Below are 26231 nucleotides of genomic sequence, written 5' to 3'. Positions count from 1 at the left end.
AGCTGTCCTTATTAGCTAGGCTACTTGCTAATGACTTTTTTGAAGTTGGGTCTCTGACATTAACAGTGTTGTGTTGGACAGATTTGTGCATTGGCGTTCATGATTCTAAGCATTCAGTTCACACACAGTCTGCTGTCAATGTGTTTGAGAGAGAGAGAGAGACGTACATATAGGTCCGCTAGGGTACGCATGACGAAACAATTGTCATCAGAGGGGGTATGCGTAGGCTCTGTACGGACGTCCGCGTGCCTCCCATTTTTTATGACCAAAACTACGCTACCAGGGCACCAGCTGATCTGCGCATGTGTGGAACGAGTCCCACACCAGAAAATAGTATAAACAGAACTAGTCTGCATCCATGGGGTCTGCAGCTGTCTGTGTGTGTGTCCGCTCCAGAGTATATTCAAGCCTTAACAGACGGCAGACAGACGGCTAGCAGTGACAGCGGCAGCTGCCACCTGTCAAACCAGCCACAACCCTAATAATGCAGAACTTTAAGGCTTAATATAATTTAAACAGGTGAGTTCTATTTTAAAAAATCACACCCCTCGAAGTTGTCATGAAGGGCAAAATTAGCAAAATACACTAAAAGCATTTTTTGAACCAGGCTGTAAACATGTTTTATTCTGCTGTTAAGTTGGGCATTTTAACATGACTGCCTTCTGCAGTCAGCCTCAAGTGGCCACTTGATGAATTGCAGTTTTTTGTTACTTCCTGGTTGCATCAGAAGTAAGAACAGGAGGTTGTCGCTTGGTTGAAATAGTCAAAAAAATAAGCAATGTAATTACGTGGCCTACATAACCATGGCAGAAACACAAAAATCAAGAACAACCGAACAAATCTTGTATCGAACAAATCTGAATACATAAGCAAAATCAGGCAGGCGAAACGCTCTTATTCTGAAAGGCTCCATGTGGATGTAAATAAATAAAATGGATCGCTCCATACTGGTTACCTCGCTCCGACCTAAATTAACAACACGTAGGGCATGCTAACTGATGAAACACTTCACTGTGAATTGACGCCTGTATTTGTTCGGCAGAGGTCATTAATCCACATGTTTTTCTTTAGTTTCTTTTGTTGTTGTAAAAAGTCCACGCCCTGTGCCTGCTCTGATTGGTTAGTAGGTCTGTCACACAAGGATGACAACGGAATGAATCTGTAAAACTGTTGAAAATGGGTCAGATGTGCTGTATAATTAACCTACATTTTAATCGCCGTCTTCACGATTAGCTAATCGCGTTCTTTCAAATCACTATTTTGATTTGAAAACGATCAATTATTCAACCCTAAAAAAGTACTTATTTTTAATGCTAACAGCGTTATAATAACAAGACCGTGTGCCTATCAAGTGACCAATAATGCTTCATGTTTTTGTAGGCTAGTGCTTTGCTACTGTGCACACAAAGGTGTAATTTGATAATTAACAGGGTAAATGCTCTGTCTGTTCTGTCTGACTGTCTGTCCCTGTTTCTCTGACTGCTTGTATCTCTATCTGTCTCTGTGTGTCTGTCTCCCCTTCAACTTAATTTCTGTCTGTTTATCTTTTACTGCTCCTGGGTCCATTTCACAAGAGAAATCAAAATCAAAATTTTCACTTTTTAAGGACGTGTGCTATGATTAAGCTGTATAGTCTACTACCTTCTTCCATGTATTTTTCTTTTGACTAACTTATTTCAACTTCCAGTATAACAACTTTCAGCTTCTTCACAATGTATTCAATGCAATAAAACGTAGCTAGCTTATTTCCAATTCTCCCTGCTAAATAGACAAACAATACTGTTGCATCTTTGAGCCACCTTGGAGTTCATCTACGCCTCTTTTTTTTTCTTGTTTCACAGAGGATGGCTCAGATGATCATGGCAACACGTTTTTGCCTTGTTGGCATTATTGCCAGCAGACAAAGTTCTACCTGCATCGTGGCTTTGAAACAAATCTTTATTGACAATTGTCAATTGCCAGAACTGTGAGCTTTGACTTTAGTCGTATGTAGGATTTGGAATCAAACAACAACATTTATAAAATCTTACAGTAGTGTAAGGTTATACCTAGAAATATTCAATGTTATGCACTTCTCCCCTAAATTAAGCCTGACATCTGGTATCTGAGATCTACACTAGAACTTGAAATAAAGTTTTTTTTGTAGAAAATAAGCAAGGAATAGCTGATGCAAAACAGACATCTTGCTTATCCTGGGGCCCAGCCTCTCAAAACAACCAGTATATTGCTATTTGGGACTCCAAATTAACCTGCAGGGGTTTAGTTTGAAACATCTTTGGCTATTTTAGTTACAAGTGCATAGGCTCATAGCTAAACCTACCTAATGCCCGATTACCAACCTGACCCAGGGTCCCCAGAGGTAACAGATTTATTGTATGTCAGATGATTGATGATTGGAAATATGCACCACTAGAGCACAATATATAATCAAATGATCCTTTTTTAAGTGGGGCTGTATGAGGTAGCCTACTTATCCTAGATGGCAGTCAGCTGTTCCCAAGTTTGGAGAAACAGAGAGCACCGTCACAGAAGCTAAGCAGTGTAGGCCTACTGCTGGGAAAATATGTTCTATAATTTAGTGTACACTTCTCATGGGATTTGTTGACAATAAGAAAATATCACCACTTTAAGGCGGATCCTGTAGTTACCTCTGATGTCCACATGTGTCAAGCTTTGCATGGTGCATATTCTTAATAGATTCTTGGCCCCTCAGGACCCTTGGTGGGTTAATGTGCTCTTGAGCCTACCTGTTTTTCAAATTAAAATATGTTTGACTTGCTAACACTTTTCCCGGTCCACATTGTAGTAGAGTCAGACCAAGAGCAGCTATCAATTTCCATCGATGTAACTCACGTATGGTATGAAAATAAATCGTATTATTTACACAATTAAAGTCCATCCATCAATTTACATCTATAAACACAGTGTGTAAACAAAGAAGTAGTTGTGAATGAACATGTTAAATAAAGTTTGTGTGAAACGACCTTCCACAGTCATCATCCGGGCCTCTACATACGTCACACCGCGCATGCGCACTCTTCCACTGTAGTTCGACCTCTGCAGTCGGTAAGTGTGTAATGGCAGTTTGAATGAGAATTACCTCTCTCTAAATCTTCTTTCATCCTCTCTCTAAATTTCACGCTGCAGCGCACAAGTGAGGACAGCATGCAGAATGGATGTGAATGTACATATGAATGTCTTTATTTTGTCTGTGGAGCATTTTTACACCCGTTTGACCTTACTTATCTCCGGTCTTCCCTCAGAGAGACCCGGGCTTCAACCAGATTTGACCAAACCCGTAAAAACAACCTAAAATAGAAAATGTACGCCTGTGCAAAGTTCGTCTCCACGCCGGCTCTGGTAAGTTTGTTTTCTGCGGCGTGCTTTCGTGCTTTGAATTTGAGTCCTGCTTTCTTAATATCACCGGTAAATCCGGTGGGCCTCTGGTTGAACTTGACTGTAACGTTAACGTTAGCAGACTGCCAAGGGTATCTGCAGTCTAGGCCAACAGGTTAGCTAGCTAATGCTAAATCACTTAATGACAGAGTTTTAGACGGTGACAATTTAGCTTTAATATTCATAAATAATGTGCATATAAATTATCTTCAGAAACTGTTACTGTGCCATTGTTTAGCTCATAGCGGATAATTTCAGTAACGTACGTTAGCTAAGGTCATTACAAGCCTTTGTTAGCGAATATATTGCAGAGTTCACGTGAAAACTCATGCACGGGGCTGTGCAATTGACACAAATGATCACCGTATCCGTTTGAGGCATTGCTGGCTCCAAAATAGATCAAGCATTCGTGGTTGTTCATTCTCCAAGGTCATATTTCTCTTTCTACTAGATAGTAACAAGGTAACCAGATTAAACCACAATTGGACGTTTTGTTAATGCTAGTAGATTTCTGTCAGTATTTATTGTAGTTTGCCAGCAGTGACTTTGACAACACAGACTGTACTGGCAGATCATTGAAGGCCACAGGTCATCAATACAGTGAATGACTGTCACCAAGTGACATTCAAGGTACCTTCCACCTGCTGGTGTTCCTGCAGGCTGTGAATAGCTACCAACAGTGTGTTTAGTGTCTTATTGTGTGTGTGTGTGTGTGTGTGTGTGTTTAACTAAATATGTACTGCTTTTGTAACTGTGATGTTGCTGCAGGTCCGTGCTGGTTCCCGGGCTCTTTACAGACCCCTCTCTGCCTCAGTGCTGTCCAGGCCTGAGATCAAAACAGAGGTAAGATTAAGTTCAGGCTTTCTACTGCAACTGTCATTCAGCCACTTAGTTACCTAGAACTACTTTTGAGTGATGTTTCTAGTCACTTACTCTATAAAATGTCAGAAATGCCAAATGTTTACCACAAATGTTTAAACCACAATGTGTCAGTTTCAAATTGGTATTAACAACAGCCAAAACAGTCAAGACCTCAAAAATACAAAAAAAAATCCCTGCTCTTTAGCCAATTACTAGCTTTTTAGGGTATTGAATTCGGTTTTTATTTGAGTGTGAAACTCTTTGCCATGTAAAGGTTAACATGGAAAATAGTTGGGTTTGGTAAAGTTACTAAAAATTAATTTACCTGTTTAATCAGTAAGCACTATTTTGTATGTCAACTGGATTGTCATATCTTATGGTATAGGTTTTAAAGTTGAAGGTTTTCAGTTTCTCTTCTTGCCCCAGAGCAGTGTTGCTGTGATGCCACAGAGCCCCCTCACCCAGGTCACACTGAGGGGCTTCCAAACCAGTGCTATCAGCAGGGACATTGACACCGCTGCCAAGTTTATCGGAGCTGGAGCTGCCACAGTCGGAGTCGCTGGATCCGGAGCTGGAATTGGGACAGTGTTTGGCAGTCTCATCATCGGCTATGCTAGGTTTGTTTTTACAGGCATACATCCTGACAATTAAAAATGCACGTGCATAAATGTAAGTTTCTGGTTTGTGCTTTGTTTTTTCATCGATGTATTGACAGTTATTTCTTGTTTGCAGGAACCCATCTCTTAAGCAGCAGCTGTTCTCATATGCCATCCTGGGATTTGCCCTGTCCGAAGCCATGGGACTCTTCTGTTTGATGGTCGCTTTCCTTATCCTGTTTGCTATGTAAAACTCTGCTATCAAACAACACTTTCATTACACATGTGACTACATATTTTATTGTGGCTACCAAAATTGTTCAGTGTGGGTGTCATGGAAATGTACATTTTCAAGTCTTTCAGACACTGTCAAAATAAGAAAAACATGTATTGTACAAATGTAAGAAATTACGTGATTAAAGTACATGTATTTGATTATTTAACACTGGCAGTAGCTTTTATGTCTGGAATATCATGCTAACATTACAGAAAGCAGTCCGTTTTCATGAATGTCGTCTTTTCTCTCAAGCAGCTACTTAGACTTGCCATATCAGCCTTGTTTTCTCAGCATCACATGCAAGCTTTTTGGGGTCCACCTTACTGAATTCTTGGTTCAGCTGCAGTTAAATAGCACTGTAATTAGACAGCAAGTGAATGCTTGCTTTTGTAAATGACATTGAATAAATCTAGACAATTGAGCTATATTATGGGTTTTGACTTTATTTTAATGGAAATCCCAGCAAGGATGTTATAAAAACTGACCAATTGTAGTCAGCTGACCTTTCTGTCTATAATGTAGGCTGCTTGGCTTGGACAGAGTTTAGTTGCAGCTGGAACAATCAAGCAAAAATACCCAACATTTGCTAGTAGCAGCTTCCCCAATACAAAGTGGGCATCATACAGATTGTTTTTCTTTTAGTCAATTTTGTGTCATTGTAAACAGATTTTTTTTTTTGGTCTGTCAGACAATAACTTTGTGGCTTTGGGAACTGGTGATGGGCTTTTTTATGATTTTATATACTAACTATATAAGTTATAAAAATTCACCAATGGATCCATGACAAACTTGCAAATTCAAAACAAAATCACAGAATTGGTAAATGTCAAACAAGACACCCGTTTAGCATGTCAGATGAAGTTACAAGGTTGTTTATTTGTCATTATACAACACATGGTTGTATAACAAAGTTTGTAGTCCCTTTGTGCTACACACAGAACTTAACATAATTAAATGGGTGTTAAAATATGGTAACATTAAAGAAAATAAAACAATAGAATATTAATAAATTGAAACCCTCTGTCCATGAATGTATACCTAATAGCTATAAAACAAATAAGCCTTAACCAGGGATGCTAATATTAAAAGTTAAAGCAAGCTACCACAATGCACTTTAGCAAATTAAATATATCAACAGCCATGCAAGGAGGCCGGGTAATATGGAAACTTAAAGCCTCCAGAACATACAAATAAAGAATGGACTTTTCAGCAAAGTAGGATACACTGTGTTCACCAATTAAACTTCTGAATTGAAAACATTTTAATATTCAGATTCTGGATTTTTTTAATGGGGGAAAAGGAGCTGTGTGTTTTTAAGGATGTTTAATGAGGTAATTAAACTTAATTGTGACAAAAACTAGATCAGACACAAATTATTATTCAAAGCAGAGTATTTGCATATGTCTTAAAACATGTCTGGAGGGGATCTTTAAATGAAATTCCTGTATATCTGTTAAGACTGCTTGAGGAGGACATAACAGGCTGTTCCCAAATGTGACGTCTACGGAAGTTTTCAGGATGCTCTCGCGATACTTCGATACATACGTGGGATTTGGGAAATCAAGGGTTGTGGCTGGGGTAAGTGACCACATAAACTGATAGTGAAGGGATACTAAGCTGTTAAACGCATTTTTTCTAGCACTACGATGGGCTTGTGTTCCGGTACAATGAAACGGCCTCGAAATAAACGTTGACATCTGCTCTGTTAACAGTGATATTTAGGTCCAAATATGGCGACGGTTGTATGTTAACGCAGGGCTCAGGCTCGTCCATGGAAGCGACTGGAAACAGATAATCGCACTCTTTCCGTGACTCCTTTCCATGATGAACTATTATAACGTAACTTACAGCTCAGGGTGTCATCCTCAGTCGCGCATTCAAACCAAAATAAATAGACCGAAAATTCAGCGCCTTTTATGATGACACTGACGTGTAAACAACCAAAGCAACCGCCCATCATCGATATGCTTTGTCCAAATTTCTAGCTGTCCTTTCTCAGGACTTTCACCTTGACCGTGCCTCTTCAACATTAGCCGATAACAGCTATGTGCGTTTGCTGAAATTATTAAAGTTTATTCTACATCTTGAAGGACCCTTAGTGTTATTTATATAACAGTTAACCCTTGGTACACTCATTAACGCACATCTTTAGGTCTGTTGTTTAACTCCTGCTTGTGCTGTTTCCTGTTTTATTTCAGGGCGACATAACAGGAATCCCTTACTATGAGTGATGATAAACCTTTCCAATGTACTGCTCCTGGGTGTGGACAGGTAAGTGATCTCTGTTATCATACATGTCACTTTGTGCCACTACTTCAAGTTAACCTGTGTTTAGATAAGCCTATGCCTGGATCAACCTGTTCTGGGTTCCCATCATCAGTGTACATTGCACACTATAAATGCTAGCTTCGTTATATTTTGTACAGAGACCCACAAACCAATCAGCAATCATGTACTGGCATACTGGAATACTACCTGACCCCGTTTTCTGTGTGTCACTTAGTTTGTGGTAGTGTTGGTCAACTATATGAGCACAATATGAACTAGAATAGAGGACGACCAATGCCAAACCCAGTTGATTTTGTTCTTTAGTGGTGCAGATTAATAAACAAAGTACAAAAAAAATTAATTTGCATGATTTACCATGTTAAACTTATTCAACTGCTCTTACATTAATTTCAGTTTCATGTCTCAGTGTTTCCCTACATAATGTTTTTTCTCCACACTGCCAGACATTCAGTTATGGGGGGGATTGTTGTATTTATTCAGTAATGTATTTCTTATTTTGTCTTGGCCAAAAGGCATCAAATTCAGAGGAAGTAAGTCTTAAAACTGCTGGTATCATCCTTTAAAAACTCCCTATATCTGAGTTTGAATTAAGCATTGTATAAGTAAGTATAAACTGAAGAGGTGTTCCTAACATTAAGTCTACGCTCATTAATATGTAAATGTGGACAAAATTACTCTGTCATAATTATCACTGCTCCAGTGTCATGACAGCTGCAGCAACTAATGTTAAATGTTGGTTAAAATTGTCTTAATCTTAGCAATGAAAGTAAAAGATTTTTAAATTGGCTGCCTGCAACTGACAGAAGCTCCAGATCATATCTATACAAATACTGTCTCATTGTCCTGTCTGTTTTCTTTTTTAACCTTACATAGAGATTTACAAATGAGGATCACTTGGCTGTCCACAAACACAAACATGAGATGACCCTGAAGTTTGGCCCAGCAAGGAATGACAGTGTCATCATTGCTGGTAGGCGCTCTTGAAGCTGAGATATTTTGATGTAAATTGATTCTTTACATTACAGTCTTCACACTGAAAGGTTTTCCCTCACCACAGATCAAACCCCTACACCTACCCGCTTTTTGAAGAACTGCGAGGAGGTTGGACTCTTCAATGAACTTGCAAGTCCGTTCGACCATGACTTTAAAAAAGCAGCTGAAGATGACATTAAAAAGGTTGTTGTCAAATTCCTTGTCAGCCTTTCGTCTAACTTCAGTTTGTCCCATAGTTAGCATTTCTGTCTCTGATCCATTTTATTCACTTCAGTTATTCTCATTTATCTGTAGTTACCATTGGATTTGTCACCTCTTGCAACGCCCATCATACGCAACAAAGTTGAGGAACCCACAGCTATGGAGGCACATCGAGATAGCCCTCTGCCTCACCCTGAATCTACTACGAATGACGACAAGGTAAAGCTTTTAAATAAGCTGTTTCTGGTAGTTGTGCTAATCACAGAGCGTTGACATGGCTGTCGTGAAGAGTGAATGAAAGGTACTCTCCTGCTTCTTTGATTGGCAATTTACTCTGAAATTCTAGTGACTTGAATGAATTTAAAAAGTGATCAGATCAAAAGTATTTGCTTGTTTACTTTGTCTCATCGTTCATTGATAATACTTGTCTCATTCTGTGAAAACAAATACTAACAGTACTGCACAGAATTATTATCTATAGAAATTCAGGAGAGATATGAGGTGACGTATACTAATACAATTTTTCCATTTGTTTATTTATTTTATTCCTAATTTTGAGATGAATATGATGAATGTGGGCATCATTTTATTACAGCCATTTACTTAAGAATCTGGTTTTCATTAAACACTTCCTGCAGCTAAGGTCTTGTATGATGTTTTCAGGACATATCTTTGCAGCCAGCCTCACTGCCAGCATCCACTATAGTCCATCCTGCATCCCTCCAAGTTCCCAATGTACTTCTAGCAACCTCAGAGGCTAATGTTGTAATACAGCAAGCTCTCCCATCACCAACATCTAGCTCTGTTATTACCCAAGTCCCATCCACTAATAGGCCTATAGTGTAAGTAACTCAAAACATCCATTTTTAAAAATCATAGATTTATTAAGTCATCTTTTTTATATATATATTTGTGCAGTTTTGTCTTGGTGAGATCATATTTCATGAGGCATGTGCTTGTTTTGTTTTTGATTTATTTGCATTCTGCAGGAATTTTTACTTTTTGCTGTAGACCTCATAAACCCCGTCTTCAAGAACAATGTTCAGCATTGCTCAAATATGGACTTATAGCTCCACTTCAGTGATAAGGTGCTCAAATGTTGCTGGCAGGTGGCATACTAGATACCTATCACATCTGAGCTGTAGAGAAAGATGAGTCAAAGAAAAACTAGCCATGTGTACATGCGATATCCGTATCCATTGCTTGTGCAACTGAGCCACGGCTACAGCAAGTTCTGTAGGTCAAAGTTCTGTCCAAACAATTGTTTTTGCGCATACCTCAACAATTAAGCTGGTTAAGTGATTTGTTTTTTTTAACCAAACCCACTCAAAAAATCAAAAAGCAATGATGGACAAAGGATCCATATTTCCTGTAAAGTTTTTGGTTGTAAAATAACAGCTTCAAATTGAAATTAATTGTAAGAAGTAATAGCCCAGATGCAACTTTAAAGACAAGTTTACACAGGTAAAAATATCCTGTATTTTAATGAATGTTCCAGACACAGATGACTTGGTGTAAGTCTCAAAACCCATTAGACATCATCTGATGACGTTTTTGCCTCTGGGGACAATGGGCGATGTTTCTGGGCTTTTGGTATCGCCAATGGATACTGGATAATGTATATTCAGGCCAAGACTTCCTCTTCCGTGCGACAGTCATTGTTTACTGCCCGAATTGCAGTGAAAAGCCACTTGGACTGCAAATGGAAACCAGAGCACTTCCGATACCAAAACCTTGTCCCTTGCCTACCCATTGTGAATTCATATGTAGATATCTGTTTATCAAGATTAATTTAGTGATAATTCCAGGTGTTTTACCAAACCAGAAGTCCATATCTGGGCAAGACTGATGTCTAATGTGAATAATGTTGCTTGAACCTGTTATGCAGAAGGTGTATTTTGAGTTGGATTTTGTTTTGGTTCCACTTAATTTCCATATGTTGTTGCCTGATTATGTCATAATGTTGGTATATTATAACAGTAGCCATCCTTGTCTTTAATTTGTGACATATTGTGATTTTTGTGATAATGACTAAGATTTATTTTCTCTACCCCTCCAGCCCGGTTTCTGGCACCTTCCCTGTGCTGTTACAGCTGCCTAACGGCCAGACCATGCCAGTTGCTATACCTGCATCTATTACAAGCTCAAGTGTACATATTCCAACTACAATCCCTGTGAGTTTTCTGCTGGTTAAGTTATGCTAATTCTGTGTTTTAGTGTGTTAGAGACAGAATTTTGAAATGAGACTGTTTCTTTAATTTGGTGACAATTTCATTGAAACCATCTGAGAATTAAGAATGCATGCAGTGGCCTTGACTCACTGAACATATGGTGATGGCACTAAAGTAAGTAAGTAAGAAAGTGTTGCTGACAAAAATTCTCACCTCAAGGTCCATTCAGTAGCTGTTCGATCATATCACATGATCATCATCTGCAGATAGTTTTATCAAGGAGATTGTTTTGTCGTCTGCTGTTTAAGACATATGCAAGGACAAGAATGAACTAACTAATGAACCAAAGCATTTGTTTCCTCAAGCCAAGCAGTTTTAGATTACTATTTTAGTCCAGGGTGTAGAAAAATAAGATCACTAGACTGTGTTGAATTACTTAAAAGCTTTGATGCTTACTCACATTTTAAATTTGAAAGGTTGTATAGACAGTTGATCACACCACTAAAATTTAAGGCCTTTTAAAGGTCCCGTATTATGCAAAATGTACTTTTTCATGTCATTTCAACTTAAATGTGTCCCCGTTGTGTCTGAAGTGACCCCCAAACTGGCGAAAAGAAACATCCCCTTGCTTTTTCTCCTGCTCTGTCATTCAGTAAATGTGTGTGCATACACACTGTTTGAATTTGGCTCACTTCATGACATCATAGAGGGATCTGTTTAGCATAGGACCTCCTCCAGTCCTTCAAGGCAATAGACGGCCCCGCCCACTGAAAAGGTACTGAATACACAGCTCTCAGCCCCACCGTCCAACACAACACCAAGCCGTCATACCATCACTGAGCTAGATCTGGAGGTTATTCGGGATGTCTCACATAAAGTGCTTTTATGGTTATGATGGAAATATATATAAATATTTTCTGGGTTTCCCTCTAATGTCCTCTGGCTGCTCATCCTCAACTCTCTGTGATTTAGGGAGTTTCCTGATGGACAGATAGCTTTACTTGTTGCTAACTCTACAGTAACCGCTAGCTACTGCTAACTGTAGCTGCCCTTATCAGCTGAATATGCCCGATCTGGTCACTCCCAGCAGCTTCAGAGAGCCCCTACTCAGCTCCAGCAGCATCTTATCATTTTTACAAACCTAATTCTTGTCTCATTTGTGGTTGAACAGTAAATACATCAAATTCAGTGCCCCATTTCACTTTTTTCCAAGCTAAGTTATTTTAGATGTCATACTGGCAAGAGGATGAGGCGGTGCAGGTCACTGCCTAGTCTTGAATAGCCAGATCCACACATCGTGTAAGTGCTACGCCAGCTAGTTGCTGCCACTCAGGAGGCTTCCGGGAACTTGTCCTATCAGAAGAAAGTGGGCTTCTAGTGCTAAAATGGAGTATTCAGACAGAGGGTGAATAGAGCTGCTAAAGTATGAGAAAAATAATCAGTTTTTTGAACATTAGAGCTTGTACATAATAAAAGTGTCAACTTGAAAATGAGCATAATATGGGACCTTTAAAGTGACATTCACACAACAGTAACGCTGTGGTGATACATTAATACCATATATTTTCTTTGCTATTTACTACTTTGGCACCTCAGATTTGGCAGTCAATTCAGAGCTCTAGAGGGTGAGTGAAATAATTGACAACGCAAAAACTAGTTAGCAGTTAGCACTGTCGCCTCACAGCAAGAAGGTTGTGGGTTCAAACCCCGGTTGCATGTTCTCCCCGTGGGTTTTCTCCGGGTGCTCCCGGCTTCCTCCCACCGTCCAAAAACATGCAGCCTAGGTTGATTGATTACCCTAAATTGTCCTTAGGTGTGAGTGTGAGCATGAGTGGTTGTTCGTCTATGTGTGGCCCTGCGATGGACTTGCGACCTGTCCAGGGTGTACCCCGCCTTGTGCCCGATGTCAGCTGGGATTGGCTCCAGCCCCCCCGCGACCCTGTATGCAGGATAAGCGGTTGATGGATGGAGGGTACAACTGTGTGTCACTGTGGCAAAGATGCAGGATTTGGCTAAGGCACAGCAGGCTCCAGTCCAGGATACTTCACTGCTATTTGTTCTTGCACAATTAGAATTAACGCTCCTGATTCCTGGCAGAGCAGAAATTTATGTGTTTTGCAAACTAATTATAACTGCAACCCATGACAATGTCTCATATAGGAAATATGTTGTAAATGATGGTCTTGTTGGTATTTTTATTTTTTTTTAACTGCCCCATGTGGAAGCTTGTCTTGTTGTTCACTGTTGTCCTGATTGTCTATGTGGAACACTGAGCAGCAGATGATTATCTCCTGATAGCGGCACAGCAGGGAAAAAAACTCTATTTTCCCAGTCTGTGGGGATCGGGAAACCGCTGATAAGTAAAGGAGGGCAAAAGTAGATGGAGAACACGAGTACCAGTCAGCCTCCCTTTCACTCGATCAACCCCCCACCCCCTCCTTTCTTTCCCTCCCTCTCCACCTCTCCCCACCTCCCTCTGTCTTATTGTCAGCGGCGGCGAGAGGAGGCCTGGCTCTGGCCTTCCGACTCGTGTCTCTCCATCCTCTTATCAGCTTCCCTGTCCATATGCTCTCACGCAGGCAGGCAGAGGTTCATTAGCGTGCACTCTGCATCTCCATGTGGCGCTGCCTCCACAAAATAACAGGCCATCCAACCTAATGAGGCTGAGATATGAGGAAATTCTGAGAGCCTGCCGTGGCGGTGTGCGTGTTTATGTGCGTGGGGGGGGTGGGGGCGCCGCCTGCCTTTTTACTGCCGAAGACTAATTTTCTCTGTGCTGATCTGTCTCTGTGTCTCTGCCGTCAGCTTGTCAGACCTGTCACCGTAGTGCCTAATGTCCCCGGGATCCCAGGACCTTCCTCGCCACAGCCACAGCCCGCCCAATCAGAAGCAAAGCTGGTATTAATTATCTCTTCTTTTACATCAAATGTTATTTCCATGTTGAGTCTGTGATTTTTCATCTGAGAGAAATAATAACAACCAAAGTAATGAGTGAGCTTGACCATAAACTAGCAGTTGCTTTCTTTGACCAGATGAGGGTGGTAGTGAGAGGCTGGGTGTGAAGTACTCCCAAAACTGTGTTAGATTTATAATTACCATCCCCCTTTCAACAGGGGACTTTCCATCTGGATTTTACCATTTAAAAGTTCTTTCAAATGTGATTATGTTTTTACTGATTTTATAGAGCCGCAACAATAAGTTGATTCGGGCGACAGAAAATTAATTGCTAAACATTTGCTGGTTCTAGCGTCTCTAATAATAATAATAATAATAAGATTATGAATAACTGTACTTGAGTGTCAACTTTGAGACGCAGCTCAAAGTTCTTTTAAAAAACAGGATTAAAACAGTGTAAAGCCAAAAACAAAGTGAAAATGAGCTGTTGTTGAAAGGTTGATAACAATAATAATAATAATAATTAAAACAAATGTAAGTAAATATAAGCTTTTCTTTGTCATTCATTTTTGGGTTTTTGACTGATGGTCGGATAAAACAAGACATCTAAACATGTCACCTTAGACTCTGGGGAAACTATTACAGGCATTTTTTTTGCAATTTTCTGACATTTTATAGACAAAGTGATTAATCAATGAAAAATATTTGGCAGATGAATCGGAATAATGGGGAAAAAAATATTTAGTTGCTGCCCCACTGATTCAGAATTAAAAAAAAAATATTCCAAACATTTCTCTGTGAGGAGAAGGCTGTCATGGCAGTGTTGTACCAAAGTTGTACTGTAGAAGAAGAGATAGTTGAAGGGCAGGGATATGAAGTGTTGTGAGGGAGATCAGTGGCAATGTGATGAAGCACGGATCACAGAACCTGTAAGTGTTCGCAGCATGCTCCACCTGTGGAAATTAACAGATAAACTGCGGAGAGGAGGTGTGTGTGTGTGTGTGTGCTGGGAGAGAGGGAAGGATTGATCCTGACTGGCGGGGAGGATGGAGGAAGGGAGGGGGTTGTTGGGGATCATGGGGTACGGAGAGATGACAAACGTGGAGACAGCGTTGTGCTCAGCACGCCGTCACCGGGGCCAACTGGAGGGGGGCTACTGGTGAAAGCCAGCTGGGGGCATCCTGGCACACGCTCAGCAAGGCGCATTAAGTCGGCCTCACCCTGCATGGAACCTTTTGTTCAGCAGAATCCTGCCTGACCTGCGTCCCCCCTCTTACTCCCAGTGCCTCCCACTGCACTCAGCTCATCAGCAAACACCTAATGAGCCCGCGTCAAGAAAACAGACCCCCGCTCAACCTGCCTGCTCCCCGCCCCCACGGGCTCTCAGGGGGTGCGGATACGGCACTTTACAAGGACTGATGATGCTGCAAAGACCACAATAATGATAATTAACTTGCTGAATTTAGAAGATTATGCTGTTAATTAGTTGCAAAATAAAGATAAGTAATATAGTAGCAGATGGTTGAATAACACCCATGAGATGGAGGGTTATTACACTGATGAGGTTTCCGTGGCAGAGATGAAATATGAATCTGACTGGCTTTTCCCTCTTTCTATGGGCCATTCCAAGAGAATAATATCTTGTTTCTGCCAGAAGAGCTTCTGGAAGGGTATTACACGATAAACTAATTTGGTAGATAGATTGGTCTGGCAAAGGTAGTTGTTAGAATAATGTGGTCCTCTGTTTTCTCATGTAAATGTATTCCCTCTCACTTTGTTATTGCTTCGAAAGGCTCATTCACTTTCACCTTGTTTGCTCAGTGTTTGATACTAGAGGAATTGGCCTGTGAATCATGGGCGCCAGAGAAATAGTTTCTGTGAATGGGCTGTGTTCGTGTGTATTGTATGCAGTCTTGGTCAATGTTCAGAAATAAATGTGAGGAGTGTCTTACATGCGTGCATCAGACAGTTTAGTTTTTGCGTTGTGTGTTTGCAAGGTTATTTTAGTTCTAGTTTTTAAAATGAGTTTCTACTCTACTACATTATTTCTTTTTAGTTTTTCTTGACTTATTTGATTTCATTTATATACATTAATTTTGGGGGGGAATGAAATACCAAAGTACTTGTAGAAATCAGAATCGGCTTTATTGCCAGGTATGTGAACACATACGAGGAATTTGATTCTAGATTGTACATTGCTCACGATGTTCTTACAAAATAAATATTCATACAAAATTACAATAATTAAAATAAAATAAAATCAGACACAGACTTCAGTGTAGACAACACAAATATACACACTATGAACAAAAACAATATAGACATTGACAAATAGTGCAGTGAGTAGAGTGCAAAGGATGCAGGAGTATGTACATGTCGGAGGTAGATGTGATATACAGATACATATACATGCATACATGTACACAGTGCAATGAAGCAAAGTGCAAAGGATGCTGGAATAATTTAGTAAGTACTTTGTGAAGGAGTAATTACTTGAGGTAGGTGGATTTGGTATACAGTATCTACAATATAACAGTATGAACAGCACTGAAATAGAGAATGGTGAATGAATAAATAAATAATATAGTCTAGCATGGGTCCTAGACTATGTGAAATATCCTCCATCTTTAACATAGTCTAGTAACCATCTTTGATAATAATGTCAGCAGTGATACCTCTCTCTTCATGTTCTCTGCTGACTGCTCTAACCTTCATTGAAGCAAGATGTTAATCATGCTAGGTCTGGTGTTGGCCATCTATAGGCACTACTTTTCTCAGCTTCTTTCTGCACACACATTTATAAGACATTAAGGTATTTATTTATTTTTTTTCTTGGATTTCCCGTTTCATTTCAAGTTCTCAAACACAGCTGCCAAAGGCCTTCTGTTATTTAATGGTTTGTGTTCAAAATGATCCATCATTTGCAACTTGTAATTCAGTGGCTCAGGTCCACAATCTCAAACGTGCATTTCAACAAATTACAGTAGCTCTCAGAACATTGCTGAATGTGTTAGAGGTTGGCTGAGTGTGCTATGGGTTCATCCGGTTGTTGTGTTGTTGTGTTTTTTTAAAATAGTTTTGACTTTTTAATTTATAGTTGCGGTCTTTGTTAATTATTAGTGATAGAACGATATCTTTTGTTTTGAGCTAATCAGCATCAAATGACATATACCAGTCTAAATAACAGCTAATCTAATTTAAAACCATCACTGGCTAGTGTTATATATTGTTATACTATAGAGAGTACTGTAGCCCGCTCTCTCTTAAACACCAGTCACGTTCTGAAATCTACAGAATGATCCAATATTTTTCTATTTGACTAATTAATAAAAAATCCATCTGAAACTACACGTTACTGGATAAGATAACCAAATACATTCGATTGTAAAAGCTCACTTTCTCCATGTTTACATAATTGAATATAGTCTTCCTCTTGTACCAGACATTTCCTTGGATGAACAATTTTGTCATGACTTTTGCCTGTGCCACATCTCTTACCAGAAACTGAAAGCCACATTAAGCCAGCAGCTTCCTCAGGTAACCAATGGAGATGGCGGTGAAGTCCAGAGTAGCGCTGTAACCCACACTGCTGCTCCCACTTCTCCCGCTCCAACCCCAACCCCAACTCCAGCCCCGACCGCGGTCCTGACTCCTGCTCCGGCTCCTCACCTGCCCACAACTGAGGAACCTTCTCATCATTCCCTTCAGCAGCCAGCCACCTCCACCACAGAGACACCTGTAAGTTAGCACAACTACAGTATAGAGGCGTATGCTCACTGCACAGACTGTTTCAACAGAGTTCCATAGAGGAGACGTGTGTCTGCAATCTGTTCGAATGCACACCTTGTTTCTTATCAGATGTTATTATGGTCAAAGCGACGTTTACTAGTATGTCTTTTGGTTTAGACTTGTCTCTGAAGTGGATGTACAGTAGGACTGCATGTTGAATCTCAGCATCGACCAAAATGTATCAGGTACCGAACGCTGGCATCAAATGTCTGGTCAGATTTTTTATCTTACTGACCAAGTTTCTGATTATATAAGTTTCTGAAATCAAACAAAATCCAGCTTGAATGTATTGTTATCTCACTGCACCTTTCGTATAGAGCAGGTGTAGACCTCATTCTTATTATTTATAGAGACCCAACAATTCCCACCGTGAGCAAACTGTTAACTTTTAGCTAATTCTGAGAATTATTCCTGCCTAATTTTATAAAGCCTTTTGTACACACAACAGCCTAATATGGCAGTTGTTTAATCATGATGTTAAAATGACATGAAGCTGGATTTTCCTAAATCTTTCTTTGTCACATGTCAAATTTATAATATAAATGTAATAAGGTGAATGTGAAATTACTTTCTTGATCATCATGTAAAAGCACATAATACATGTACATAATGAGAATTGTTGACAGTAACACACTGAGTAACAGTAAAGTTACTCAGTGTGCAATATTCAGTGCTGCACAGTGATGTCAGCAGCACATTAAAGATGTGGTGGTGGTTTTGTTATTGTTTTTGTATTATTGTTCAGGCTTCCCCAGTGCCCCCTGCGCAAAACCCTCCAAGCACAGGGGGTCGGCGGCGCAGAACCACAAGTGAAGACCCCGATGAGAAGCGGCGCAAGTTCCTGGAGCGTAACAGAGCTGCAGCCTCTCGCTGTAGGCAAAAGAGGAAAGTGTGGGTCCAGTCTCTGGAGAAGAAGGCTGATGACCTCAACTCCATGAACGGGCAACTACAGGTGCTCTTTTCTTCTTCCCTCACAGCATGTAACAACAGCTACTTTGTCTTTCTTTGTTTTAATGCTCTTAAGCATCAATGTGTCAGTTAGTGTATGTATGTGTGCACGCCTATGTCTATCACCATGTGCAGTTGGTGTAAGTGTGTGTACACAGACTTTTCCCTTCTGTGGTGATGAAGTCATTAAAGCCGATTAAGAAGAGCTGCCGTGTGACAGCAGCGGTGTGTGAGCCCTTTACATCGATATGTCCCTGTCAATAAAGATGTATCCTCCAGATGTCAGCCGCGCACAAGCGTGTCTTCGCTTCTGTCTCAGCAGTTTACTGAATGGCCTCAAAAATCTCTTAGGGAAAGGTGTCTTTTTGAACCTTCATTTTGCTGGAAGCAATTAGGATCTGATGCTGACAAGTTCGAAACAGTTCATGTATCTCCTGTCTCTGTTGATAAGTGTGAGCCGGGGGTGCGGCACATCGGTGTTCCAGACAATTAAATGAGATGTGGTGTTTATTTGCTCACTGTCTTATTTTTCTAAGAAAGCAGAGTAAGATGTGGATGGTGGAGGAGGGGATAGACAGCAGTGGAAAATAAATGGGTTCATGTCATTAATATCAGGTTCAAAAACAAGTTATCACCACTTGTCATGGGTGCGCTTGGTGAGATTTTATTTAAATATAGTCGGATGAAGGGAGAAGCATAGGTGTGTAAATGGGGTTATAAACAGATCACATCGCTGTTAACTACAAAGAAGGGAACAACATGTGGCGGAGAATAAAAGGGCGCTTTATATGAAGGCATTAATCAGCAGTGCAGTTTTTGTTAAAACCCCCATGCTGACATGGCCCAGCTGATCAGTGAAACTGCCTCTAATGATGCACAATTATTTTAACATCATCCTTAACTGGCTTTTTAATGAGGTGTCAGACCAGGCAGCTCACAGGGCTTCCAGCATCACCCAAGGCCCATTTGCTCAATTTCGATTAATTCACAAAGTTAAAAACAAGTTTAACTCTCAAAAGTCCTGTTTTGTTTTGGTTCAAATTTCAGGTGTGATGCAGTTTGATGTTACTGTAGCCAGAGCGTCAGTGGGGGTATTACTGTGACGTCTTGTACTTCATCTCTTGTGTAAATGCATTTGTAAATCAACCCTTTGTATTTTCACTGCTTAGTTGTAAAATGAGTGAAACAGATGAAACAGTATTTTGTAATGGATGTCGACACTTTTGTCTAAGTCTATGTCGCGTGCTTCCCTGTAGCGGAGAGTTTTAAAGGAACGCCGGTGTTTATATTGGCTGCAACTGGCAGCAGTCATGGTGGAAGCGCAGTAAATATGGCATTGGCTCCATGTGATACATCCACTCCTTCCAGCTGTGTTTAAATCTGTCTTACAATAGTTCAGCCCTGCCAGCACCAGCAAGACTAAACAGATGGAATCAAATAAATTGGCTGCTTTTAGACTAATAGATTAAGCCGCCCATAGTCCTTTTAAAGAAGAAGAGAAGGAGCTTAAATCTGCCACTGGGTGTTCCGCGGGGCCCTGGTCGCTCTAAATCCAGATAAAGTCACCTTCAGCGTAATGTGGCTCCCTTTTACGACATGCAGAAATCCTCAGCTCCCATGGGAGCTGTAACGACACGAGAGTGTAAATCTCAGCAGCATCTACAAAGTTGCACTGACAATCTTAACAGCTCACCTCTGACAAATGTGCTGGTCGGTAGCCACTGAAGGCCTGTAATTATTGTGCAGGAAAAACATAAATGAAGAAGTGCATCATACTTTATTCTGAATCTGTTATGTTGTTACCTTTTCCTGTGTTGGCTGTTTCTCATGGGGAAAAACATGAGTTTATCTGCAGTAATGTAGTGGTCGTGTCTGCTCACTGTACAAAGGAGGTCTTGGGAATTTAACCCTGTGATCCCATTAATAATTGCCATTAAACGCCCGTGGTGGATACATTCATGTAGAGAGGGCACAAAGCCACATTCTAGCTACTGTTTGGTGAATATGCCGACTTATTGAGCATTGATTGTATACATGCAGGTTATGGGAGTATATTTACATGTGTTAATGTGGTTTGGAATCCTGTTCAGACTTAGGTCTTAATCTAGCTGCCTTTTTTGGGTTCAGACTAGAGCTAGAACGATTAAGACAGGCGAGCGGACACATTTGCCAATATTTTGTTTTTGCAGATATATCGGCTTAAATGTGAGCCAAAAAAGAACCAGTTGCGTAATTATTGGCCGATACATTGTTATCAGATTTTTGTTACTCAGATATCAGTATCAGGCTCAAGTTCAAGGTTAAGGTTAACATTGTAATTAAATATAACTAAAATCATTTTTGCAGATTTAAACTATATGCACATGTGGTCTCTTTGTCTTCATGTTATAGTCTGACACACTGTGTGCTACCAGAGTGACCATGTTATTGAGTGCTGCTTTATGTCTCCTTTCTCCCAAAGAGTGAAGTCACCCTGCTGAGAAACGAAGTGGCTCAGCTGAAGCAGCTTCTTCTGGCTCATAAAGATTGCCCTGTAACCGCCATGCAGAAGAAATCTGGCTATCACAGTGAGTAATGCTCCATTATTCTCAGCCCGAGGCTCCCAGTGAAACGTGTGTAAAATGAGCTCCAGCTAACCGCTAGAAGGACATGTCTTACTTGAGGCCAAACAGAAAGAGCTATTGACATATAAGATCCTTTTTTTTTTTTTTTTTTAACTTCACAAAAGTTTAGATATTTATGGGCAGTGTTGTTTCAGACAAATTGTCACGGGCGGGCATTGTCCGAGTCCTTTCAGGAGGCCACAGGTGGTATCCACAAGAAAGAAATAGTTTTCTCCTCATGTGACACCTAAATAAACATTTGTCAGATGAAGCTAATTGTCTGCAGAAACCAAAAACTTGCGTTGTTGAGAAATTCCCAAAAAAAGCATGATCTCTGATTTTGCAACAATTACTTAACTTTGAATCTCTTTAGCTTACATACAATGATCACCTTTATGAAAATTGTAATATTTACGAAGATTCTATCATTTGCAGCCTCTTCATTTAAATTTCCTGTTGTCAGCCCCTACCGTGTCATCTCTGTGCCAGTTCCTGTTCATCACATGGTCTCATTTAAAATTATATAACCAATATTTCTTCGTTTCCCTAGATCGGGGTCTCTGTCATTCTGGTTTTCTGGTCATAACTCACCTTCCCTCACAGATGAGCCAGTATGCAATGAGAACTAGTGTGCTCCAAGCCACTTCTCCACTATGCTCTAAACGCCTCCGCTGACTTGTATTGACAATGATTGCCTCTGAAATGAGTCCATTAAAGCAGCAAGCTTGACAAGACTGCAGAGCATTCTCGTTGTGGGGTGTCCACCAAGCTGGGCTGTTCATTATGCGTCCCTTATTGCTAACCATCCCACTGACACACGTCATGTGTATTACGGGACTGATGGTTTCAAGGCTGGAGTAGGCTGTCAGAGCCAGGGCTCATTTGGTATCGTCTGGATTGTTTTAAAGCAAGAACCGCAGATGAATTGGGTCATCTTTCTCGTGTGTTTGCCGAGGACGTCTGTCCTGCATTTCTAGACCTTTGTGAAGGATGACATTTGGAGCACTTTTTACCCTGTTTGGAAAAATATAACCTCATCCAAATACCCCAGTTCATCAGTTTGGCTCATGATGACAGGTGGGGTAGGTTTTAGACGAGCCAGGAAGGGAAGCCAACTAATGTTAGGGTGAAGATAAATGTCTGGTAGAATGGCAGAAGGAAATAACCCAGTGGTTTCCAATATTCATTGTCTGATGACCCCCCACAGCCCAATCAGATGAGCTCGAGTACGTCTTCATCAACACCACACGTCATGGTCCAAACTTGTCCATTTGAATTGTTTTTAAACTGGATGTTGTTTGACACTATTGATCAAATAAAAGTAGATATTGTTACAGTATTTATTCCATACAAATGAGCAGTAAATGCTTTGGTCTTTTTGGCCTACTGCCACTTAGGGTGGTAGAATCCAGTGGTTTCAACTATTTGAACTTTGAAGTTTTTTCCACTACTCTGACCTTTGTCACTATTTCAGGTAATAAAATAGTTAGCTAAAACTATCCAGACATTTGAAGTACTTCAACTGGTTTCTCCATCACATTCAGTTTTCACGCACTTTCAATCGCAACATGTAATTTCCAGGTTTTTACAGGTATTTCTGGGGGTTTTTTTGTTTTGTTTTTTAAATTAGCTGCTCTACGCCACAGATTTACCCCTCCGGCAACTTCATAAGTACACCCTCAGGCACGAGTACCCCCGGCAGGGAATCACTGAAACAATCTATCTTGCTAATTAGTTAAGCACATTATTTAATTCTGACTGATCTATGGCCCTCACTCTTGTAAAGGCCTCATCAAAACCCTTCATGTTCATGGTACTACATATCCCATAAGGCCTCACTGCCCTCCAGAGCTGGCAGTACCCTTCATCGTTCTGCCCAGGCACAGCCATGGCAGGTGGGAGGAAATTACCCAGACTGCCCCACAAACAAGCCAAGACACGCTTTCACTTGGCACAACAAGCCGTCCATCTGCTTACAGCAAAGCCCACTTCAGGAACCAAGAAAGCCGAAAGAAGCTCCGGCAGTGCAGGGAACCCAAATTTCCGAGTATTATGATATATCAGCCAGCCGCCCCTTAATGTCGTTAGGAGTAATAATGCTCACTTGAACATGGAACAAAACCACCAAGCTGATTTATTCTGAGGTTGACCTTCTGCATAGTAAAGCAGCAAGGCAGTTTATAGGGCTTTGACATTCACTTGCACTAAATCACACGGTCAAAGTCCAGTCAAGAAGGGGGGATGAAGCCTCTAATGTGAAGACATTTGTATTGCGCTTTAATTGCTTCATCTTGCTATGGAATCTGTATTTTTACATTCTCAAACACGAAACCCAGTCATTAATTACAAAGTGCCATAACAAGTGACTTCATATCATTAACAATATTAATTATCACTGTGCTCCTTATTCCTTTACGAAACAGAGCATGAGAGTAGAGCCTTTTTTTTTCTCCATCAGGATCCAATTAATTCAATGCAACTGCCTAACAGCTGGTGGCATTTCGACTCCAAGTCTTCCCTACTCTCCAGTGTGAGCATCATTAAAATCAGGTGCTGTAATCATCTGTCGCTGCAGTAGTTGGCAAGGTAACAAAAAACAAATGAGAATGCAGTTAGGGCTGGGAAACACTGCCACATGCCCCACAATGTAATGTACCCTTATGATGTGGGTTTAAATTGACATTGGAGCTTTAATTAAAGGAAAGGGTGCAGAAGTAGCATCATGAGGATTAATGAAACAGTTTGCATACACCACATGCAAATAGCTGTTTTACATCTGATTAGGCCTACGTGACAAAGCTTTCCCGAGCCTTCCTGGATTATAACAAGTAGAAAACTGCAATGTAAGAAAGACTAAACATTTTTAAGGTACAAGCGGTTATTTTCTCATTTTCCAACACAGTCTCTGACAAAGATGAGAGCTGCGAGGAGATGTCCGTCCCCAGCAGCCCGCAGAACGAGGCCATCCAGCACAGCTCCGTCAGCACGTCCAACGGGGTCAGCTCCTCCTCCGCGACCCCAGCTGTCTCCGCCCCGTCCACAGCCGCCGCAGCCGCCACATCAAACCAGAGCACAGAGGAGAGCAAGCCGCGAAGGGGCGCCACCCAGTCTCAGCCTTCAGGGAGTTGATCGTCCCAAACTGTGCCCAAGCGTGAACACTGGAGTGCTGTTGCCTCTTCAATCTCTCTGACAAACAGAGGAAATGGATTCTCTCTCTCAGCTTCAGTTTGGATCGCACTGTTTTTAATTTATTCTTGATTGGTTTGTTTATGTTTGGTCCGTTTTTGTCCTCCGTAGGCAATGCTTTTAAAAATGCAAATGTTTTCTCTGGAATTGATGAAGACAAAAGAACAGGCACTTTAGGTGTAAGATGTAAAACACATGATTCTAAAATGTTTTTGTATTTGTTTGTTTATTTATTATCCTTGATATATTTTTTATTTGAAAGCATTCAGCCTGAAGAGGTTGATCAATGAATTGTTAGACATTACCAAAGTGTGTTGTAGCCCATTTATAATTACTTTGCTTGTTTGTTTTCTTGACTTTTCTAAGCACTATCTTTATGATGAAGTTAAAGATCAGTCACTACCTTTGAAGTATATAATTAGCTTTTTCCATTTTGCACATTTTGAGAGATGGCAGGTTTACCTTTATAGAGTTTGACAGTCCACATGTTAAAAACCGGCAGCTTTTTAGAAGTCGATTTGAATACTGTCACTATTACACACATAAATGGCTGAATCAGATAAAAAATTTTAAAACGTTTCTGTGAGTGACATCAGCTCTAGTCGCATCGTGCAGTTTGAATGTTTGCGCTCACCTCTGCTTGTAAAAATAGGCTTAAGGAGGTGGGCTGGTTAGAAATGTGCGTTGTTTCATTAACATTCCATCTGTAGTCTGATTGTTCCTGAAACAGTGATTGTAGGATTGCAGTACCTTTTCCACTACTCAATCATGGTGATGTTGACTTCATTCAGTGCCATTAATGTTTTTGTATAAATGACTTCTGTACATTTTTAATGCAGAATGGGCCTTGGGTGATGCAGAATTGCTTGAGTTGATCGCTGTCCTCCCCTAAAGGTCTCATGAACATAGTTTCTCAGTAAGGAAATATCTTGCTTTATATAATGTCTTTGCTTTATAAGTGACTGTTTATGGCTTTAGTTTCTAATGCAGAACACTTAAGGACATAATGCTGTTTTCATGATTGCAATTCTAGATGAGGTTTTTAAGAAAACAAAAAAAAACATCAATGTAACATTGTATGTAATCTTTCTAGGTGTTATGTACTTAGTTTTTTATAGAATAGTCTGGATTCAGTAGCTGAGCCCTGTTGATCACATTAACACTGTTAGCAGTTCAAAACTGATCCTAACAATGTTTTCATCATTAGGATAGACCTCTCCCTGACTTCATACATCGTCATGTAAAGTTAAAGCATTCAGATGTGAACTGGAATCATGTCATGTATATAAGACTAACACTACAACTGCTTGTAAGAATTGTGAGCATTTCTTCATTGAAATAATAGTATGAAGCAAATCACACCATGGAGTCAATTTGCCTTTTCTCTTAGTCTGTACTGGCTTACTACTATGTAGTTTTACAAGAAGCTAACACATTGTTTTCTTGACGTATGATTTTGTTTATTTATTATGTGCTATCTGCATGAGATGATAATTCTCTGCGAGAATTTAACTGTTTATTTGATAATGTTTCAGTCAGATAAATATCATTAAACAAGTTGTTTCAACTTGAGTTGTGGCTCTAAGTTCATGAAAGCTTTGGTTATTTGTTTTTACCTGGACTTAACTGCTAAAAAAAAAGGGGGGTGTGATACTGTGTTGAATCTGTACTTGTAACTTGTGAGAGTTCTGTATAAAATTTTAATTGATAAGTTGTTGTAATAAACCTTTTAATATCTCTTTAAAATCCAGCTTTGCTTCCATTTCATTCTCCAGTCTGATTTCACCAGAATGAAGAACAGGTGGAAATAAACTGAATATGTAAATAATCTCAATGGCAAATACATGGCTCCACGTTGTGTTTCTAACACTAAGATGCTAATAACAATAATAATTATAGTAATAGCAGTAGTGGACAAGCCTGCCAGTCCTCAGCACATGCTTTAGCAGTGTTTACAACAGGACAGTGTCATTGCAGCTTTCACATGAAATGTCTCACAAAACTCTATATTAATGTGAACTGAAAA

The 26231-nt window shown here is 40.2% G+C and overlaps 2 protein-coding genes across 7 annotated transcripts; both read left to right on the top strand.

The window, feature by feature from the left end:
- Positions 1-3009: 3009 nt before the first annotated feature.
- On the top strand, positions 3010-5557 carry atp5mc3a (ATP synthase membrane subunit c locus 3a). 3 transcript variants are annotated; one of them, XM_038720531.1, is made up of 5 exons: positions 3010-3066; positions 3264-3360; positions 4165-4239; positions 4666-4874; positions 4990-5557. In XM_038720531.1, the coding sequence occupies exons 2-5, from the start codon at positions 3322-3324 to the stop codon at positions 5102-5104; spliced, it is 438 nt and encodes a 145-aa protein (XP_038576459.1). In that variant the 5' UTR covers positions 3010-3066; positions 3264-3321; the 3' UTR covers positions 5105-5557. The 3 variants fall into 3 exon arrangements, with proteins under 3 accessions (XP_038576459.1, XP_038576461.1, XP_038576460.1); XM_038720533.1 differs by having other exon boundaries at positions 3012-3066; positions 4684-4874; XM_038720532.1 differs by having other exon boundaries at positions 3049-3154.
- Positions 5558-6637: 1080 nt separating this feature from the next.
- On the top strand, positions 6638-25951 carry atf2 (activating transcription factor 2). 4 transcript variants are annotated; one of them, XR_005444648.1, is made up of 13 exons: positions 6638-6708; positions 7329-7401; positions 8293-8389; positions 8477-8595; positions 8707-8832; positions 9277-9455; positions 10673-10787; positions 13590-13682; positions 17181-17417; positions 18214-18420; positions 20878-20983; positions 23478-23605; positions 23922-24062. XR_005444648.1 is itself a non-coding variant. In XM_038720528.1 (12 exons), exons 2-12 carry the CDS (start codon positions 7354-7356, stop codon positions 24146-24148), a joined length of 1554 nt encoding a protein of 517 aa, XP_038576456.1. In that variant the 5' UTR covers positions 6638-6708; positions 7329-7353; the 3' UTR covers positions 24149-25951. The 4 variants fall into 4 exon arrangements, 2 of the variants coding, with proteins under 2 accessions (XP_038576456.1, XP_038576458.1); XR_005444647.1 differs by having other exon boundaries at positions 23478-23569; positions 23922-24061; XM_038720528.1 differs by lacking the exon at positions 23478-23605 and having other exon boundaries at positions 23922-25951.
- The last annotated feature ends 280 nt before the right edge of the window (positions 25952-26231 follow it).

The sequence above is a fragment of the Micropterus salmoides genome, unplaced genomic scaffold, assembly GCF_014851395.1.
Source record: "Micropterus salmoides isolate LMB-PRFRI ecotype aquatic unplaced genomic scaffold, ASM1485139v1 Ms_hic_scaffold_15, whole genome shotgun sequence".
Taxonomy (NCBI): Eukaryota; Metazoa; Chordata; class Actinopteri; order Centrarchiformes; family Centrarchidae; genus Micropterus; species Micropterus salmoides.
Note: the sequence above shows the minus strand (reverse complement) of the source record. Positions and strands in the feature narration are given on the sequence as shown.

What these genes read in the sequence shown, in the direction of transcription:
- atp5mc3a (XM_038720531.1), top strand. Translation starts at nt 3,322, where the DNA reads ATGTACGCCTGTGCAAAGTTCGTCTCCACGCCGGCTCTG. An exon ending in TCGTCTCCACGCCGGCTCTG is followed by an intron (nt 3,361 to 4,164) that starts GTAAGTTTGTTT and finishes ATGTTGCTGCAG; the next exon opens with GTCCGTGCTGGTTCCCGGGC. An exon ending in GGCCTGAGATCAAAACAGAG is followed by an intron (nt 4,240 to 4,665) that starts GTAAGATTAAGT and finishes GAAGGTTTTCAG; the next exon opens with TTTCTCTTCTTGCCCCAGAG.
- atf2 (XM_038720528.1), top strand. Translation starts at nt 7,354, where the DNA reads ATGAGTGATGATAAACCTTTCCAATGTACTGCTCCTGGGTGTGGACAG. An exon ending in TGACAGTGTCATCATTGCTG is followed by an intron (nt 8,390 to 8,476) that starts GTAGGCGCTCTT and finishes CCCTCACCACAG; the next exon opens with ATCAAACCCCTACACCTACC. An exon ending in CTGAAGATGACATTAAAAAG is followed by an intron (nt 8,596 to 8,706) that starts GTTGTTGTCAAA and finishes ATTTATCTGTAG; the next exon opens with TTACCATTGGATTTGTCACC.